The following is a 21,908-nucleotide window of genomic DNA, read 5'->3' as shown; positions in this document are numbered from 1 at the left end:
CCCACGTGTCTTCAACCCTATTGACACCGAAATTGGCAGTGAAACAACGTGACCTTACAGGTGAGGAGGCATCACCATTATTATTATTATTATTGGAATTAAAATAAGGTTCCCAATTAAAATACGAGACCCTCTTTATTACCAAAGAGTCTAGATTGTCGAAGAGGGAAAGGATTGGAAAAATGTATTAAAATATTTTAATATAAAGGTTCTCCTTAAAAGGATTTAATTTATAAAATTAAAATTAAAAAAAGAAAAGGGGGCGATTTAAGAGAGAGTCAAGGTTATTAAAAGAAAAAGTAGAGTATTTTACATATAAAATAAATAAATAATATATATATATATATGAAAGAATAAATAAATAAATAAAGATATAAAAAGAAGTCGATAACAAGTGGGTCGCAATTATGAATAATATTTAAAATTCATAATTAAAGTATCAATTGACAAAATTATCGACATGCGCAAAATGGAAACTAGCAATGGAAGATTTTTAGAAACTTCATGTTACTCTGCTTCAATGCTATTTATAATTAAAGGAACTCTTGCAAGAAAAGATGTTATTATTTCTATCTCTCCCGCTGAAGAAAAAAAAAATATAAACCTTATTCTTGCTAACCAATTGGTGATTCCCAAATCAAATGTAATCGAAAAATTAGACTGTTGGGATAAAAAACAATATGACATAACCAATTTACAATTAAACATTGTGCATTATACTTTTATATCACAATTCTTTATTCGATCCCTATGGAAGGATCAAGGTGACATTATTTTGATTCCACCCTGGATGGAAACTCTAGGGTCCTTCATCCTAAATATGAAGAAGTTATTTAACATTTTCCTACAGGAAGAAAAAAATATCACTACAGCCTATAGAACATTACATTGAAATCAGATTCAATAACACCAGAAGGCATACAAGATATCTCAAAAGTAATTTTTCAAGAAAGTAAAAAAGAAAGACATTGGTTGCAAAGGGAATTTGACAAAATCACCGCTGAAAAAAATAAAGAGGTTTCTCCACTTAAGGACCATAGTGAAAAATTATTGATGCAAATTAAGAAGCTTAAGAAGGACAAGAAATCGTTGGAAAACATGGTACAACAACTTATTGAGAAGGAAGCGTCGAATGTAGAAATTCAAGTCGAAGAAAAAGGAGCAAATATCGATCCAATGAATACCATAGCTCAAGAAGATGACAAGACAGTTGAAGTAAAAACATATTTCAATGTTGTAGTTCAAACGATGAAAAATCCAAATAAAGATTTTTTAACCAACTCAACAACAACAGTACCTGAAGTAAATTAGAAAGTTGTTACACGCATGATCAGGGAAAATCAAACCACAAGAACTCCCTATCGACATCTGAATCACAAGAGCAGATATGTATCACCGAGAACAAAAAAAACGAACTTATGTTCCAAAGACTACTAATGTCAGTGCAATTTAGTCTTGTGATAAAAATTTACACGAAATATCTAGTAACTGCAAGATTCCACAGAGGATTGATATCAGATCCCTTCCCAGTGCAACAATTTTGTTTATCACTCAGAGGATCCTATCATCTTGTATCAACGAAGATGACAACTCCAAGAATTCGTAAAAGATGTGAATGGACTATAAAACAAGAAACAAATGAAATGCCTTGTCAACAATAAGCCTTGAGGACAAAGCTTTCTGAAGAGGAAGGCATCGTTATGAATAATATATATATATATATATATATATATATGATTAATTAATTAGATTTGTATAGAAGAGGCATGTCTCTAAAAACATGATCATTCATGAAAGGGCACTTACCTCGGTATATAAGTGGGCCCTCATTTCTAACATTCTTATCATGATCTCATATCTTTTGTACATTCTTATATAAATATATTTATCCTATCATGGATATTTATATATTTCAGATCTTCTGAGTATTCTACTGCGTATATGAACTTTGTTCATAACAAGTTCTTATTTTGGTTCTTGCTCTTCTATAGAGTTTGATTCATCATCCTTCAATTCAAAGTTCAAACTCTATCCTTTATTGTTCTTTCTCCCTTGGTAGGACTTCCTACTTGACAACATCTTTGATTTCTTTAAATACTACATCTTTACTATACACAACCTTCTTAGTTTCTAGGTTCCAAAGCTTATAACCTTTCAAACCATCTTTATATCCAATAAAGATACAATTTTCAATTTTCTTATCCAGCTTACTCCTATTCTCCTTTGGAACATGTACATAAGCATCACAACGAAATACCCTGAGATGTAGACAGTTTCTTACCAGTCCATACCACATGTGGAGTCTTATCATCTAGAGTTCATGAGGATGATCTCTTTACTAAGTAACACAAAATGTCCACTACCTCTGCCCATATTTCTTGTACTAACCCAGCACCATTGAGCATGTTCCTTGCTTTCTCCATTAGCGTCATGTTCATCCTTTCTGCACCTCCATTTTGCTGAGGTGTGTATGGAGTAGTTTTTGGCCTTGCTATACCACACTTCTTACAGAATTCTTCAAAATCATTTTTCCTAGCTTCCTAAGATATCTCTCTCTTGTATTGAGTCATTGGAATCATTATTTCATGGTCAATGAGAAGACTATTGGTTATTGTTAAAATTGGCAACTAGGGCCAAACTGCATGTGGGTCATCTTATTTATGGCAGCTGATATTTTTCTTGGATCCCTCTCATTGAGAGGTGTAGGATTGATTTAAAGATCATCCGATTCCAATAAGTATTTATGAAGATATAAATTTATTTTGATTATGGACAAATTGTCAAGTCGGCCAGCAACTTATGTAGGTTCAGAAGCCCAACAGTCATGTCTATTCAACCTGTTTTAGTATAAATAGAAGAGGACTTGAAGTCATTTGTCACACACATATACTCTTCATGTGATCTCCTCCTCTCCACATCTTTGGGTTTTGGTGGAGGAGAGACACTAAGAGTATACGTTGGCCTAAGATGATGCCCTAGCTGCAATATGATGCCCTAGCCGCAGTAAATCTATCCGCAGCATTTAAGGGTGCCCTATTTGAAGGTACTCTTGACAGCTATCAATGATGATCTAAGCAGCAAAGGGAGGCACTTATACGCAGTCTAAAGAAGCCCTCATCCGTTGACTAAAGGAGGCCCTAACTGCAGTTGAGAGAGGCCTAATCCACAGCAAGGAGGAGGGCCTAATACGCAGTCAAGGGAGACATCTAACCGCAGCCCTAGAGAGGAGATCTAGTCGCTGTCATAATGAAGCCATAGCCGCATCAATATGAGGAGAGACCTAGCCGCAACAAGAGGTGACCTAGTTGCAGCAGAAGGAGCCCTATAACATCGTGAAGGAGTCTAGAAAAATCAGCGTGGGAATTCTGTGATAAAGCCACATCGCTGTAGGTTACAATGTGGTCTATTTCAGGGCTGTTTGGGCATGATAGGGCTGTTCTTGAGCTCGGTTTGCAAGGAAGCTGAGCCACAATATAAAGAGGTCAGAAAGGACAGTGTATAAATTCAGATTGTTGTAGGTGACAGCATGACAAAAGAAGGATTGTTTAGTTTGGGACTGCTTGGAGGATTCTGGAACTATAGCCTAGCTGCTTTGCTAGGCTGCAAGCCATAGCAAGCAGCTAAGGCTGATATACATATGGCAGTATAATGAAGCAACAGAAGTATAGTGTTGCAGCATGATGAAGCAACAGAAGTATAACAGCAGCATGATGTAGCAACAAGGCATTGCAGCATGATGATGTATTGAGTATGTCTTGTGTATGATTGGGTGAAAACACTGTGACAAGTGCAACTGATAATCAAGTACAGCATAGCAGGCAGATCAGCAATGTGTACAACATTAGATGCAGATCCATGATGTTGAGAACAGCTCAGTGATATTTGGGTGCAGCACTGAGACGATGAAGTACAACATAATAATAAGGTGCAACATGATGATGAGTTGCAGCTCAGTGATGGGAGTAGCTCAGTGACTAGGTGCAGCACCGTGACGAAATACAACACTATGATAGGTGAAGCAGTCACCTTGGAGAATCAGTTGAAGTAGCATGTCTTCAACTGATCTCATATAGATATAGAAAGTCAAAATGTTGACTTCTGTTGTAAATGTACTATCTCTCTCTCTCTTTCTCTGCTGAACTATTGAAGAAAACACTATGATAGGTGAAGCAGTCACCTTGGAGAATCAGTTGAAGTAGCATGTCTTCAACTGATCTCATATAAATATAGAAAGTCAAAATATTGACTTCTGTTGTAAATGTACTATCTCTCTCTCTCTTTCTTTGCTGAACTATTGAAGAACATAGAAGAAGAATTTATCAAGGGTTTCCCCACATTGGGGTTTGTCCCTGGCTAGCGCCACATCTTGTGTCCTCTTGTCTTGGCTTGTCTTCTGCGATTTATGTTTATGTTCTATCTGCAGTTTACTTTAATGCTGATGTGATTGGTAATCTGAAAAGATATGGAGCTAACTGTGAAAATTGAAATAAATTGCTCTAAGCATAGAACATACCTAAAATTAACAGTTATTGCTATAGATTACAATCTTGCTGATTTTGATTTTCAGTAGTAGTATTTCTCAGATGTACGACCGGTCACTCGGAAAATTGATCCCAATTCAGTTATGTTGTATCTCTATTTCTAAGGTACACTTCTATGGTATCTGTTTTTAAAAAGGAGTAATTTCGGTTAATGTTTTGTAACATTTTCATTTTCCGTTCTAGGTTTGATACTTGAGTTCAGATCTGCACATAATGAGTTAAAATTTCAACAAAACCAATGCATATATCAATATTATTCTTATCATCATAAGCCCAAGATAATTAAATTATACTGGGATTATGGAATGCATTGTAAGAATGGATCAAAAGTTGTAAGGAATGCATCTAACATGTTTTTTCATGGGGGTGATATTTACTCTGACTAGTTATCCATTTGAGGACAAATGCTACAGACAAGTAGTTATTATACCACATGTTTTCATTGTAAGTTGAGCTCCAGAATTAGTAAAATGATGGAGAAAGTGATACCTTTTTATCACCAACAAGATGCAAAAGTGAAGGCAAAAGAGCCTTTGAATGATTAGCAAGACTTCGAACTCCCTCTTCTGAACCAGTTAATCCTTGGACAATATCCACTGCTGCCTTTTTCACCTGGTATAAGCACACATAAAATATCATCATAATGGCAGAAATAGAAAAAAATATCATTATTATTAACTTTTAACTGTATACTTGATGTCATTTTTGCAAATGCATGCACAAGCTTCTTAGCAGTACATTGTTTAAAGCTGAAATTCAAGACATATGTATCCCATGAAATGTGCCAGTTCATGTAAACAATTTAACATGCAGAATTCAATTACATTAAACAATGACTGAAACAACCAGTGATCAGCATTACTTATTGTGCAAATATTAAGACAAACCTCAAACTCTCTATTTAGATATTAAGCTTCAGAATATGACAAGGTAGATCAAGTAGCCACTCTATATGTACGATAGATATTTTGTTCTAACTCCGAAATATCGGGATAAGGATCAAACACTGTCTTCAGAAAATGAATACCTCTCTAGCTATTGGAGATATTTGTATAACATCATCAAATACGAGAGCTTGAAATATGGAAAGTTTCTGAATCTCCGGGGGAAGTGGGGAATGTCAATTTTACTAATTTATGGAACAACAGAACTTCTTCCAATAGGGAAATTAAAAAAGAAGAATTTATGAAAGCCGTGTTGAAATTTGGTACTGGAGGACAGGTGGTTCCCTTAGGCTTTGATCTTTGGCCTAGGGAAAAGTGTCCAAAAGAATTTAATTTTTCTCCTAAAGTGACTTTATAATTTTATAAAGTTAAATCTAATTTAAAAGTGACTTTAAGTGATAAAGTTATTAAGTCTAATTTTAAAGTGACTTTTATAAAGTCAATGAAAAATTAGAAAGGAAAAGTGACTTTGGAAATAAATGACTAAGTGGATCTTTATTAAAGTGGGGTGAATTAAAAAATAGAAAGTGAGATTTAAATGAGCATTTAATCTCAACCATTGATCTAAATCTATTTCAGCCATTGGATTTAGAAATCACCCAAAAGTCACTTGGATCACCCAAAAGTCACTTGGAGTTATATTAAAGGAGGAAAAGGAGGAAAAGGTCATTCATTCTTTCATGAGCAGATTGGGAGAATGAGAGCAAAAGAGATTTCTGAGCAGGAAGGAGAAGGAGACAGCAGCTTGGCACACATTCCAAGGCAGCAGTTGAGCAGATTTGTACAGCTGATTCAGCACATAGTGAAAAGCAGATTTTGCACAAAAATCGAAGAGCAGTTTGCTGATTTTTCTGCACACAAAACGGAGGTCGTACAGCATTTATTGCTGTCCTGTTTGCTGTAATTTCCAGATTGCTGTGAGGCACGGGAAAGGAGATAAGTTGTAAATTTGCTTGCTGATTTTTTGCTGAATAATTCTCACTGTAAAAAGACCATTTTCAGAAATAAAGAAGAGCTCTCAAACTGGTTTTCCCCAAGAGTTGTAGGGGGTTTTTCCAGGGTCAAGTTGACCAAAAATATCAGTGTTTTAATGTGTTTTAATGGCTGTTTTTAATTGCTGATTTTTATTTCTGCAATTTCCAGCATTCTGAAAAATTTCCAGAATTTGTGTTTTCAGCAATATTTATTTTTTCAGTCTGTTAAATGTATGGTTATGGGAATGGGCATTTAACTACATGGGAGAAATAAGGTGAAACTGAAAACCGGGGTGGGAAAACAGAAATTTTTACATGGTATCAGAGCTTGAGTGCTGAAGGGCAGTTTGGGACAGCAAAAGGAAAAATTACAGTTGCTGATTTTTCACTCAGAAAATTCCAGCAAGCTGATTTTTTCATAAACAGCAGTTTTATCTTTACTACAGCAGTGCTATTTTTCAGTTTTAGGACAGCAGGATGTCATTGGGATTGAGGGTGGAGGATAGGTTGGATGGGCATATAAATTACAGCGTTTGGAAGGAGAGAATGCAGAGTATCTTTGAGGAGGCAGAAGTCTGGGATATCATGGTGCATACCGCACAAAACCCTGTTGTTGTGCTCACTGATGTTACTCAGTTGGTTGAGTATAAAAAGAAGAACAATAAGGGTAAGAGGCTGATTCTAGACGGAATCAAAGACCATTGCATTCCTCATGTGAGAGGAAAGAGCAATGCCCATGAGATGTGGACAGCATTGTCCAATCTCTACCAGAGTTACAATGAGAACCGGAAGATGGTCCTGAAGGAGAAGCTGAAGAACATTAAGATGGGGAATGATAGTGCAGCTGGATATCTCACAAAGTTTACCAATGTGAGAGATGAGTTGGCAGCGATTGGAGAGGCCATTCCATCCACTGAGTTGGTGCGTATTGCAGTGAATGGCCTCCCCCGTTCATGGTTGAACTTTGCTGATGGGGTTTGTGCACGTGAGACCCTTCCCACATGGGAGAGGTTTTGGGATGATTGTATTCAGACAGAGATCAGGAAATGACAGCTTGGGGCAGCCAAGCCAGTTGAGCAGGATGAGGACGTAGCACTGGTGGCAGGAGGCAAGAAAGGCAAAGGGAAGAAGCAGGCTTCCACAAGTGGTGGTGGGGGCAAAGGCAAAGGTAAAGGTAAACAGGGGAACACACAGAAGGACTATTCCAAGGTGAAGTGTTGGAATTGTCAAAAGATGGGACACTATGCAGTTGTGTGTCCGGAGAAGAAGAAGAAGGGGAAGAACCAGGACGTGGCAGCTTCAGCAGAGATTGAGGACTTTGCTGGTCGTTTTGACCGAGAGTTTGCGTTCACTACGTGTGAGTCCTCTAGTACAGGATCACCTGCCACACAGGTTCAGAGGGAGCATGCTTTTCCCTCGATTAGCGGAGCATCTTCAGGTATCTGGTATGTGGACAGTGGGGCTTCACGTCACATGACAGGAGTCCGGGAGTACTTCTCAGAGCTTTCAGAGAGTGGCACTGATATTGAGGTAGTACTCGGTGATGACAGAGTTGTTAGAGCAGTCGGGTTGGGGACAGTGACATTTCAGAGGGAGTCCAAACCTCCCTTGAAGGTGTCAGAGGTTCTTTATGTGCCAGGGATGAGGAAGAACCTCATATCCGTCTCAGCTTTGGAGGACAGAGGATATGAGGTACTGTTCAAGGGAGGACAGGTGTTGATGTATCCCAGGGGCACTCCAGCTGATTCAGCTAGAGTGATAGGTGTACGCCATGCAAAGGTGTACAAGTTTGCATTCCAACCCCTTTTGGCATTGAGCAGTAGTACCGACAGCAGAGCTAGCAGTTCTGAGCTGTGTGAGATTTGGCACCGCAGGATGGGACACATGTATCATGGAGCCTTGAGGACATTGCAGGAGATCACTACAGGTGTGCCAGATTTCAGTACTGATCACTTTGATACTTGCAGAGGTTGTGTGATGGGCAAGTTTGCCAAATCCCCTTTTCCCAGCAGTGACAGCAGAGCGACGGGGATACTTGATTTGATTCATTCCGATGTGAGCGGTCGGATGTCTCATGTTTCCTTGAGTGGATATGAGTACTATGTTTTATTCATTGATGATCACTCCAGGAGGACCTGGATTTATTTTTTGAAGACCAAGAGTGAGGTCTTCAAGCGGTTTCAGGAGTTCAGAGCTCTTGTGGAGACTCAGACAGGTCGAAAGATCAAGTCCTTGAGGTCGGACAATGGAGGAGAGTACACCCTTGGAGAGTTTGTTGACTATTGTGCGGAGGCAGGCATTAGGAGGGAGTTCACTGTTCCTTACAACCCCCAGCAGAACGGGGTTGCGGAGAGGAAGAACAGATCCATCATAGAGGCTGCCAAAGCCATGATACATGATCAGGGGTTGCCATTGTTCTTGTGGGCAGAGGCCTGCAACACAGCTGTTTACTTGCAGAACAGGAGTCCGCATCGTGCTTTGGGGCACATGACTCCGGAGGAGGCTTTCTCTGGGAAGAAGCCTGATATTGGTCATCTTCATATCTTTGGATGCATTACATACTCCTATATACCCAAAGAGAAGAGGACCAAACTAGAGCCCACCGCAGAGAAGGGTATCTTTGTGGGCTACAGTGAGACCTCAAAGGCCTTTCGGATTTACATTCCTGCACAGAGGAGAGTTGTTGTCAGACGGGATGTGAAGTTCGAGGAGGACAGGGCCTTTAGGAGGTCACGGGAGTTAGAGTATCTGGATCAACCAGACCCTCAGCAGCAGTTGAGTCAGTCGCAAGGATCCAGTGGGCAGGGATCAGGAGGATCCGGAGGTACATCTATGAGGATGTCAGGTCCATCAGTGAGCAGTGGCTCGCCGAGCCAGAGGGGTGGTGCTCCGGGCAGCATGCAGAGCAATTCACAGAGCAGTTCACTAGGGAGTCCACTGATGGACAGTTCACACGGTACCTCAGCTTCTACAGGTTCAGGTGCAGGCAGGAGGACAGCAGACAGACAGTCAGGAGTTCAGGCTACTGATGGTGATGAGGAGGAGGAGTTTCATTCTCCTATGGGAGAAGCATGCTCAGGGAAGAGGAAGCCCAAGTGGCTTCAGGACACCTTGAGAGATGCCACATCTGTTGCTGAGCCGAAGAGGCCGGTCAGAGAGAGTAGACCACCTGAGAGGTTATGTAGCTATATGGCGATGGTTACCAGCATCCTTGACTCTGAGCCTTCTAGCTATGAGGAGGCAGCTAGCCAGCAGGTCTGGAGAGAGGCCATGCAGGAGGAGTATTCTTCTATCATGAAGAATGATGTTTGGGAGGTGGTGCCGAGGCCTGAGGGCAAATCCGTGGTTACTTCCAGATGGCTTTACAAGGTAAAGCATGCTGCAGATGGCAGCATTGAGAAATTCAAAGCGAGGTTTGTGGCTAGAGGGTTCTCCCAGGTAGAGGGAGTTGATTATGAGGAGACCTTCGCTCCCGTGGCTCGATATACTTCGATCCGCTCCATTATATCGATAGCAGCAGAGATGGGTTGGAAGATCCACCAGATGGATGTGAAGACCGCATTTCTCAATGGCTTCATACAGGAGGAGGTGTACATTGAGCAGCCACAGGGCTTTGAGGTGCATGGGAAGGAGTCCCATGTGTGCAGATTGAAGAAGGCCCTTTATGGCCTGAAGCAAGCTCCCAGAGCTTGGTACTCCAGGATAGATGCATACTTGCAGGGGATGGGTTTCACAAAGAGTGAGGCAGATCCGAACCTTTACTTTATTGTGATTGTTGAGGAGCCTCTCATTCTGGTGCTGTATGTGGATGACTTGATCATTACAGGTGCAGAGAGACTCATAGAGCACTGCAAGAGAGATCTTGCGGCGGAGTTTGAGATGAAGGACATTGGCTTGATGCATTACTTTTTGGGTTTGGAGGTGTGGCAGGAGGAGGGGCATTTCTTCCTGGGGCAGGGGAAGTATATTGTGGACATCCTTAGCAGATTCCACATGGAGGATTGTAGACCCATGTCGACACCGATGATCACCAACTAGAAGAAGCTTCATGCTTCGGATTCCGAGTTGGTGGATCCCACATTGTACAGGCAGCTGATTGGTTCCTTGATGTATTTGGTCAACACTAGACCAGATATCTGTTTTGCAGTCAACATGATGAGTCAGTTTATGTGTGAGCCTAGGAAGGTTCACTGGGTGGCTGCAAAACACATTTTGCGGTACTTGCAGGGGACAGTGGATTATGGTTTGGACTACAGGCAGGGAGATGGAGTGAGATTGGCAGGATACATTGATTCTGATTGGGCAGGTTGTGCTTCTGATAGGAAGAGCACTTCAGGGTGTTGTTTTGGGTTGGGTTCAGCAGTAGTGTCATGGTTCAGCCGGAAGCAGCAGTCAGTAGCACTGAGTTCAGCGGAAGCAGAGTATATGGCAGCCAGTATAGCTAGTTGTGAGGCTATCTGGCTTCGCAAGATGTTGTTTGGCTTATTTGGTCAGCCGTTGAGACCTTCAGTGATTTACTGTGATAATCAGAGTTGCATTAAACTCACGGAGAATCCAGTATTTCATGACAGGTCAAAGCATATCGGGATCAGATATCATTTCATCAGAGACTATGTTCAGAAGGGAGCTGTGAAGCTTGAGTATATTTCCACTGATGAGCAGGTTGCAGATATCCTTACCAAAGCCTTACCACGGGGCAAGCATGTCTACTTCAGAGACAAGATGGGTGTGGTGAGGAACACCTTCCTCGGTAAGAGGGAGTGTTGAAATTTGGTACCGGAGGACAGGTGGTTCCCTTAGGCTTTGATCTTTGGCCTAGGGAAAAGTGTCCAAAAGAATTTAATTTTTCTCCTAAAGTGACTTTATAATTTTATAAAGTTAAATCTAATTTAAAAGTGACTTTAAGTGATAAAGTTATTAAGTCTAATTTTAAAGTGACTTTTATAAAGTCAATGAAAAATTAGAAAGGAAAAGTGACTTTGGAAATAAATGACTAAGTGGGTCTTTATTAAAGTGGGGTGAATTAAAAAATAGAAAGTGAGATTTAAATGAGCATTTAATCTCAACCATTGATCTAAATCTATTTCAGCCATTGGATTTAGAGATCACCCAAAAGTCACTTGGATCACCCAAAAGTCACTTGGAGTTATATTAAAGGAGGAAAAAGTCATTCATTCTTTCATGAGCAGATTGGGAGAATGAGAGCAAGAGAGATTTCTGAGCAGGAAGGAGAAGGAGACAGCAGCTTGGCACACATTCCAAGGCAGCAGTTGAGCAGATTTGTACAACTGATTCAGCACATAGTGAAAGGCAGATTTTTGCACAAAAATCGAGGAGCAGTTTGCTGATTTTTCTGCACACAAAACGGAAGTCGTACAGCATTTATTGCTGTCCTGTTTGCTGTAATTTCCAGATTGCTGTGAGGCACGGGAAAGGAGATAAGTTGTAAATTTGCTTGCTGATTTTTTGCTGAATAATTCTCACTGTAAAAAGACAATTTTCAGAAATAAAGAAGAGCTCTCAAACTGGTTTTCCCTAAGAGTTGTAGGGGGTTTTTCCAGGGTCAAGTTGACCAAAAATATCAGTGTTTTAATGTGTTTTAATGGCTGTTTTTAATTGCTGATTTTTATTTCTGCAATTTCCAGCATTCTGAAAAATTTCCAGAATTTGTGTTTTCAGCAATATTTATTTTTTCAGTCTGTTAAATGTATGGTTATGGGAATGGGCATTTAACTACATGGGAGAAATAAGGTGAAACTGAAAACCGGGGTGGGAAAACAGAAATTTTTACAAGCCGAGAGAAAATTGTTAAAATATCCTTATAATAATCGTATAAAAATTTGTAAAATGGTCAGCATAAATCTTGACCATCATGCATCCGATTGAGAAGAGCAACTTCAAAACGTAGAAATTTATGTTTAAGACTTTTACTGCGAATTCAGAAATTTCACCTCTTACTAGAACCTTTTTGGATCTAATCCTTGAGAGCTCTCAGCCTTAGGGTTGATCTATAATATTTAATCACAGCTGCAAACCGCAGCAAATACTTCATTCCAAAGTATCAGACAGTTACAACCTTTGGGGCACACTTTTTCATGCGTCTAACAGATTTGAAATAACTTTATTAGAGAAGATTTTACAGCAATCAATATGCCCTCTTATCTTCAAGACATATGTTAAATCTCTTAATGATTTCAGCCCAATGTTATGCCAAATCAACATGAACAACAAGTGTTGGAATTCACCCAATCCAAAAAACAATATAAACTGAAAATCAAATCTGCAAGCACGCAATGATTGGATATAGCAACACTTAATTAATATATAAGAGATGAAGTATATGTACATACTTGCAGCATATTACAAGCGGGTGCAATCTCAAGCTCCCCAAACCCTAATTAGGGTAACCATGAAAACCCTAGACACCAAATCCTCCTAAGTACTAGCTAGGAATCACTCCTAATCAAAGTTGGTCAATCCACCAAGGATTCTCAAAAAGCTAATATCATCATCGACAAGTCCTTCCCAGCACATGCAAAACATTTCCTTCTTTTCTCCTCCCCAACAAGCGTAACAAGTATCACTAGGGTTTCCAAAACCCTAGTCTTCTTCTCTCACAACAGCTACAAGATACAACGCTTCTTTTACCCTCTAGGGTTTATTACAAACCCTAGCTTCTTTGCCTCCTTGGGGTGAAACCCCTAGAATTTCCCTTGATCTTCTCCAAGAACCCTAGCACTTCAAGACAGAGAGTAATAATACAATGAAGAGTATAAGAAAGAGAGACTTTTATCCTCCACTCCTTAGATCTCTGATACAAGTGTGTGATCAATGAATGAATGAAAGGATACTCTCATTCCTCTATTTATATGAGAGGTAAATGAGGCCAACAATATAGTATGGACCTAGTCGACTACAAGCAACTTTAACTCTACACAAATAGGCTCACATGTGAGGCACTCCCTTTACAAGTGATACATGTCAAGCTCCAAGGTGAAAATGTCCAACAAGCAAGGTCTAAGGCATGAGCACTCTACGCGTTGTTTCCAACATTCCCACCTCCTCAAGCCTCCAAAGCTCCAACGCTCCTCCTAAGCCTTGTGGTCCTCCACATCCACCCCACCTACATGATCACTCCCTCAACCCAAGCATCCTCGAGTCAAGGGCAAGCCTCAATAAATGCCAATGACCAAGTGTCCCCATGTCATCTAGGGTACAACACCCTCCTCTAGGATTCCCAATGTTCCTCCTCCAAGGTAAATCATTCTCCTAAGCAAGTAACCATCCTCCATATGCACAATGCATGAAGGAGTCGCCAACCTGTCTAGGTATCCAATCCTCCAAGGAAGAATGCCACATAAGAATTCATCGAAGCTCAAGCAAACAATGAGCAAGTCAACTCTAGTATGTATGCGCATCACGGCACACCCAAGGGTCATCCATAGATTCCATACACCATGCAGCCCACATCATATGAAGCACTCTCAAACATGATTTAAACACTTTTAGAGTAACCATGTAAGCTACCACAAAATTTATAGTTTTGCTAAATACAAATACTAAATCCATCAAACTCCCTACCTTGAGCACATGTACCAGCAAACTACTTATGCACCATATCTCATATAGGATGGCTAAACCTTAAAAAGGTGTCAATTATATAAAACTCGGCCATACAAACACAAAGCATTGCAAAATTTTGAATATGCGTGTATTCCAAATGCATTCTTTCAATGTCAATAACTGATCATGCAAATGGTGATTGCTTCTTTTCATAGCAAGAAAAAAAAAGATATTATCTTATTGTATTTAAATCTGCCAAAGAACCCCCGGATGCGGGTGATTAAAAACGGAAAGAATGACACGGGCCATCACGTGGCCGAGTGTCAAGACCACATGCAAAGGTGGTACCATGGGGTGAAGGCGTTAAGGCGTTTTAATGTGGTGAAGGCCGGAGATGAGACGGCATTAATGCCTGTCCTCTCGGCTCGAGGGAGGCAGGTGAGCAGTCGAGCGATGGAGAGGTTTAAGCGGGGGAGTATGGCTGGTTTGCGGAAGTATGGAGCGTCTGGTGGAGAGACCCTCCTCTGTGCTAGCCGCAAGGTGAATGCAGAGCCGAGGGGGGAAACGGGAGAATGTGAGATTGCGACACATCGTGGGAGGAAGACTGTGAGTTATATGCTGAATGTCTTATTGATAATTCTTGCAGTTCGAGAGGTGAATTTGCTCGGTCAATGGGTTCGTAAGGCGAATTTGCTCTGTCATAAGGCTCGAGAGGCGGATTCAGGAATTGGGGGTAGGTTTTGGAAGTGGGCTCTGGAAGCCTGCTCGTGGTGCAGGCCCTCAAGCCTGGTTCTGGAAGCTAATCGCTATCTGGTCCTTGACGCTAATTCCTGGAGCTCGGGCACATTAAGGTATTGGACTCCTGAGGCCAGAGATCGAGAGTGGTGGTGGAATTCGCTATTGCTACTGGGAGTAGCGTTAATTCTGGTGACTGTTCACAGCATAGACTTTGAAAGGCATTTAAGTATGCCGCGAGACAGGTTACGAATGGGTAGCCGGAGGGGAGGAATTCAAGGTCGCGCTCCGCCGAGAGATGACCATCACTCCCCTTCTTCTTCAATAGAAGTCACCTCTCAGCCTTGTTGGTTCCAGGATAGCAATGACGAAGTGGGAGGGCATAAGGAGAGCAGCCCAAGTGAAGGTGACAGTCACAAAGAGCTTCCCATGCTCAGGTATCGCCTCCCCTGTCCGCATGTCAATTCCTCTCTGATCGTGACAATTGCAGTGGAGCATGGCATTGAGCCTCAACAGCATAGGCAGCATCCCAGTGGGGATGACTCCCCTGTTGCCGGCCTTCCCGTGGGTGAAGAAGGGGGTGGGGCTCAGCCCGAGCTCATTCCTGGGATGGGATGGTCAGTTCCGGGTCCCGCGGGAGGGAGGAAATTGGAACGCCCTGGCCTCAATCCGAATCCAAACGCTGGCCCCTCGGCACGAGCAATCACTCATCCGCCTGGTTCGTGTAAGGGCAAGCAGAAAATGGAAGACTCCGACCTCAATCTGGATCCGGTAGCTGATACCTTGGTGCGTGCTGCTCCTTGGCCCGGTCCGAGGGAACTTGCCAGAAATGACAGTCCTCATAAAATCATTCAGCTCTCGGATTCGGAGAACACGCTCCACTTCGGATGCAGAATTGCAGAGCAGCCCCAGTCTATGGACGAAGAATGATGTTGTCATGGTAATTTATGTTTTGTTTGGGATTTTCCGGGGCAATTCAGTTACATTTTCCATATGTTGGCTTTACAGTCCAAATGTCGCTTGTAAATGTCCAAGTGTCCAGTGTATACGTCCAGTGTTCTATGTCTTTGTCCGTGTCAAATATGTTTATGTGCATCATATGTTCACTCCAGCAATGGACAGTCTATCAGTGTTATGTAATAGAGTCAGCAGGAGTACAGCGAACCACCCAATTTTGAACTCTCTCAAGTTGGGTGCTGCAATATGGGCAAGGCCAAGGAGCCTGAGAAAATCCACTTAAACCTTGCCCTCTGTAATCTTTTTTGTATATTTGTTTTGTAAAGATAATAGAAGTAGTCATATTCAGAAAAAAAAAAAAAAAAAATCTGCCAAAGAACAAATATAATGAATAGGACGACTAAACAGTAAAACGTGGTAGCACATAATAAATGTCCCGTGAAAAAAAATCTCTGCATCATTGTTCTTTTTTTCAAATTCTAAGCAAAATACAAGGTACAACAGCCCTTTACTTGTATCTATGATATTATTTTGGTCTCTATACAAACTCTCTTTTATGACATTTTCTTAAGTCCAAACTCAACTGTAAGATATTTGTTGTTTTAGTCATGTTCTGTTCCTGGAACACTTAAAAAGGGTGTGCCTAATTACTTCACATAACTTGTCACCATATGCTTGGAATGAGATTTCCACGAGCCACGCAATTCTTTTCTTTGGGTCTACCAGCTAAATGTTGATTTTTGTAGCTCAGGCGGGTACTTCTACATAGGCCTTGTGTCTAGGCAAGCAAAAGTCACCCACATTTTCCTTAGAACACTTGATCAAGTTTGAGCAAGCTGCTAATGTAACTTAGACTAAGTCTAACTTAGGAAAAAAGCACATATTAATATGTTGGCTTATTGAGGTAAAAGAATCTTAGGAAAAGTAAAGTAATTTACTTTAGTGAGTAAGTCCTTCATCTTAGCCGTTGATCTCAAGTGAAGCGAGATCTAATCCCGACCGTTAATCACTTTGAGATTAGGGTTAGGGTTAGGGATTTAGCTCAATGTAAAGTTATAAAAGCAAGGCTAAGGAGAGGAGAAAGATACTACTACAGCAGCATCTCCGTGAGCAGTGTGCTATGTCCGAGGGAATGTAGAGAAACTAGAGATCTAGATCTACAGGAAAAATTAAACACCAATCTAGGGCAGATCTGCTCAATCAAATCCAGGGTAATTGTATTCTGTATTTTTTCAGGTGGGCCATTATCCCAGGAAAGGAACCCACGTAAGTTTGGATTATTTTAATGAAAAACTTGTTGGGCAGAAATCTGTTTGTGTCATTGTGATTGAGATTGCTATATTTGCTTCCGCTCAATTTTATTGTGTTAGGAACCTAGCTGTGTATTTATTCAGTAGATCAGCTTTCTGCTAGGAATTAAATACTGGGTGCTAGGTTTGCTGGAAAACTAACACTAAAGTTCGTCCTAAACCTCAAAAATATAATCTTAAACAAAGAGTATGCCACTCAGTGTCCTTTGCTAGCTATACCAACCAACGTTTGTCCAAAAACTCAAAGATATGATCTCATACAAACAAAGTGGCACTGATTTTCTTTATTGGGTTGAAGTCTATCACCTAAATCTCGTCCTAATTTTGAAGATTTGAAGATATGATCTGATGGAAAAAATCAAGCAATAGAAGTACGTCCTTTTTTCGATCTACCAGCCAAAATTTGGAAATATTGAATAATATAATCTTATGCAAACAACATGCGGCCATTCCTAATAATCAGAACAAACTTCTTAATATTCCTGCTATCCAGCTGAACTTGTGTACCGTCATTTTATTTTAGTTATATACTAATGTCGCCAAAAGTGGCCAACAGGCCTGGAAAAAGATACATGAATGGAATAATGAATTGGAGTAGCTAGTGAATTCCAAAGTTAAAACATCAGAGAAGTAGAACAAGCCATGGAGCATTAAAACTCCAGAGAGATAAAAGAAAAAAGAAGACTGGAGAAGATCGAATCCAGAGAGGGTTAACTCAATTGGCTTGAACAACCCAAATTGCTAAAACCCAATAATATTAATAGTTATAATGAGTTCATTTACTCCCATCTGATACAATGTTTTGCGAGGAAACCCCATACTGGGTCCGGGCCTAGTTCTCAGAAACAGAATAATTCTCTGAAGCTCCTCATGTTAAGCATACAGAAGAGTGTCGCAAATCCAAAAAGGGAGCAGGAATCATGGTTACAAATACCTGTGGTGAAGGTGATGACAAGAATCCCACCAGCTCTTCCACTTCAGTCGCCATAGTTAATAGCTGCTTCAAACTCCCTGTCCAAGCACACGCCCAAGTCATAATCTCCGGTATAAAATCAAAATATATGCATAAGGACTACAGTAGAATACACAGAGGTGTTTACGTTAAAACAAAGTTTGAAATTACAGAGCAGTAATATTCAGCTAAAAGTAACATAGCCACTTAGTCTACATTATGTAGTCTAACATATTAAATCGCACCCACTTATCTGTAGGCTAACATATTAAACGGTAGCCTCTAGTCAAATCTACATTACAGTAAGCAATTTAGTGTTTACAAACCTGAATGTGCCCCAGAATCAATTGGACAAAAATGTCCAGAAACTGATTATATAAATTGCAATAACGGTAGGGTTAATCAATGCAATTATCCCTGTGATTGCTGTGATTTTGCTTCGCCGCCTGTCGAGAATAGCATCAAAAAATAAAGCATGTTCTCAAACAAAGTTCGTGTAATTCTCACACTAAGATACTCAAATAACCAGTGGAAGCTTTGCTTATGGTCTCAATATTGAGGATATTTCATGTCTGTTGACGGATTGGAAATCGGACCGTTTATTGACCGGTAATTAACACTAAAATAAACAGCCGAGATGACTCTGCTTCTACTTTTTTAGGTTTAATCTAAATTAGAAATTGTTAACAATTCGGTTCCGAAGGGATGCGCTAGAATGTATGGTTAATTTTTTATTTGAAAATGAAAAATTTAAGCACGCTCATATTATGATTAATTATAAAAAGATGAATATTAAATAGGAAGAAAAAAATAAAAATAAAAACCCACATAGGGTGAGTGAAGGCTAATAACTAATATATTAATATATTTCTTAAATTAAATGGGGATTAAAATTGTGGAAGGAGAAAAGTAATACTAAAGTATAAAAAACAAAGTTATAATAACAAAATATTAGTGTTTATAATGGGGTATTTATAGCAATAGTCTTTAGCATGGTAGAAGATTTCCATAAGGAAAAGTTAAATCAAAAGGTCGTGAGATTCACTATAAATCACAAAAACTATGGTAAGCTTTCAAGTTATGTGCATGTTTAGGTAGCGGTACATGAACCAAGTACCTACCATATATAATCACCATTAGCATTACCAACATGTACCAAGTACGGAATAGTTAAGAATTAGAGACAATGTGACTGGCGATTGGAGGCAATTAGATGAGGGATCCCATGACTGACGGGTAGAGGCAATAGTATGAGGGATCCTACAAGTAGCAACTAGATTGCAGAGGACATTCATTCTGTGAAGGAAAATGCAGAGCGAAGTCAGATTCAATCCCCTAAAGACCCCACCACTGCTCCAACTATGATTCTATGACCATCTACACAAAACTCTTGTGTTAAACTAATGGAGAATGCAATCTTGTAACCCAAGGATTGTAACAAAAGCATAATTTATTCTAGGGATGAAAAATGCCTTTGTTTGTAGAGCAAGCAGCTCCTTCGTGAGTATTTTAGAAAGTTGTAATGGAAAAGCCATTTTGGCAAATCAATCATCTAACCTAGGTAGATGGTGCATGTATGAGTTGCATGCAAACACTAGTTAATATGTTAAAAGAAACAACTCATGCCCTGACTAATAGGTTGAAGGAAATTGTTTGCAACTTTAATCAAACCAATCAAATAATGGAAATGACTCTCGTTCCACACAAAATCTGAATCAATCCAACTACACCTAGCCGTGATTATTTTAAAGGGGAAAAAAGTTGGCAATTAGGTATTGAAAGGTTCCATATTTAAGGTTTAAATTTAATTTCATCCCTCAGATTTTAATGACAACAAAGAATATTCTAAGATTATCAAATATGGACCATCCATGTAATTCTTATTTTTATTCTTTTTAATTATATTATAGATCTTCAATTTCAATATAGGTTTGCTTATTAATGTAAAATTTTGAGCATAAATTTATTTAACTTTGTATTTCTTATGTACTTTAAAAAAAAAAATAGCCAAAATAAGAATTTTGTATTTATATGCAATTATGCACTTAGATCATAGCAAATTCATTAAGTATTACATAGACATATCTTGAAAAAAATTCCTAAGCCCTCTTATCTAGCAAAACTACAAATTTTTCTAGAGGGACTGCAAATTGGACAACAAAAAAGGGGTTTTCTAGGTATGTACCTAACAAAAATGACCCACCAAAAAACAAAATTCACATGTCATACTATAATTGATTGACAATGTAGTCCTCCATAATTGTGTAATGTCAATCCATTTAGCTCTAAAGAATAGGAGAGGGCCCAATTCGGCCATTGATTTTTACATCTCTTAATCTTAATTTACACCCTTCATTAGCATATGAGTTTGCTTCTTTATTGAGATCATGGAGAACATGGAAATATGCTATTAAATAGAATCCTTCCACTGTTTTCCTAATTCTTTTCATAGGTCTTTCTACTGTTTTGTCCCTCAAAGAGGAGTCCTTCACCAAATGTTGAATAAGGAGGGAGTCTCCCAAAACAATGAGAGAAGTTACTTATTTTTCTTTGGCTAACTAAATACCCTAGTAGAGGGCATAAGCTTTAGCTTGGTTGTTTGTCATGCATCATAATCCCCATGAATACTTTGCAACTTTAACTTCCTCGGGGCCATAGAGCATCCCTCCCCCTATATTAAAAAAGATTAAAAGGGAAACAAGGCATAATATTTTTGTGCTTGAGAGATTAGAATTAATATGGATAAATGTTGGTTTATTTTATTACTATAGTTGTTTGTTATTGTTTTAACGTTCTTTGGTTTATCTTTCATTTTCCCCTTTTATTTTAATTTTATTAGCATTACTTTACATCACACATATCGTCCACATTAGGTTGTAAAATGTAACCCCCTTCTCTTTGTGCAATTATAATTGCTGGTGAAAAATGGGATAAAGTAGTATTAGAACCCTTCTCTTGTAAGGTAGTTTGGACTCCTGCAAAATGACAAATGAGTATTTTTTTCATAGTTATTTATAAAAAATCAACCATAAAATGATGGCAATGAGGTGGAGAAAAATACGTATATCTAACAATTATGTGTTGACCAAACTCCTAAGTAACTAAAGCTAGTAGAGGAGAGGAGCAATGAGCTCTCTTTGGAAATCTAAACACTTGCACATAAACAATTAGAGCATTATTTGCACAAAACTTGAAGAAAAAAATGAAAATTTGTATAAACAACACAAAACCACGATACTAAGCTCTAGTTCTGCCAAAACAAAACAAACAAGCATGCTATAATCTCATAACAATGGGGGGGGGGACAACAAGATTAAGTAAAGTGGAAAACGATTACAAAGGGGATACCAACAATGATGAGCAAATGGTTCCTCGATCCTTCACTTCACCAAGTTCAACCTCCTAAGCCAATTCTCTTCTCTTTCTTGAGAATTTAATGTAATTTTGATGCATGGAAATCCTCTCATGCAAGTGGAGCAAGTGAAGCAATGGATCTATTTACAATGTAGCAACACAACAATGCATAAAACCTAAGATATCAAACCATAGCCCAAGAACTTTACACTTTACTTATATGTTTTTTTAGCGCATCAATCTTTTAGTTGGGGCTCTCAATGAGGGTCACACTCATCCTAGGATGATCTTCTACAATGACTAACTTAAGTAAGACCATATAAGGTCACAAATGGTAGAACTACATGTGTCATATGACCATTCTCAAAAAGCAACAAGGTTATAATAAATATATCACATTGTTGATGTGACTACAAAGAAACTATGACATCAAGTGACAAAATGTTGAGAGTAGCCATTGGGGGTGCAATTATATCCTTTTTTCAGTTAAGGTTCCATGTTGTGATAATCATCAGCGTATGTCCATCGGTGAGTTTAATATTGGGTGAGATTTTGTCATTGTGTGACCACTTCGGTGC

General features: G+C 39.4%; 1 protein-coding gene across 2 annotated transcripts in view; it reads right to left on the bottom strand.

The window, feature by feature from the left end:
* Positions 1-18,562, bottom strand: part of LOC149164291 (ARM repeat superfamily protein) — a 275,018-nt gene extending 256,456 nt beyond the window's left edge. Inside the window, exons 1-3 of one of the 2 annotated variants that reach the window (XM_089432016.1) lie at positions 18,303-18,556; positions 17,959-18,035; positions 5,031-5,153 (exon numbers count right to left, since the gene is read on the bottom strand). In XM_089432016.1, coding sequence (XP_089288142.1) covers positions 5,031-5,153; positions 17,959-18,012 — 177 coding nt within the window. In that variant the 5' untranslated portion in view covers positions 18,013-18,035; positions 18,303-18,556. Of the gene's footprint in view, positions 1-5,030; positions 5,154-17,958; positions 18,036-18,302 lie in introns of both variants that reach the window. The other variant, XM_089432017.1, reaches the window with a different exon arrangement.
* Positions 18,563-21,908: the final 3,346 nt, after the last annotated feature.

This window comes from Pinus tabuliformis, chromosome 5_1 (genome assembly GCF_031772625.1).
Source record: "Pinus tabuliformis cultivar Carrire ecotype Pingquan chromosome 5_1, CPIR1, whole genome shotgun sequence".
In the NCBI taxonomy this organism is placed as follows: Eukaryota; Viridiplantae; Streptophyta; class Pinopsida; order Pinales; family Pinaceae; genus Pinus; species Pinus tabuliformis.
Note: the sequence above shows the minus strand (reverse complement) of the source record. Positions and strands in the feature narration are given on the sequence as shown.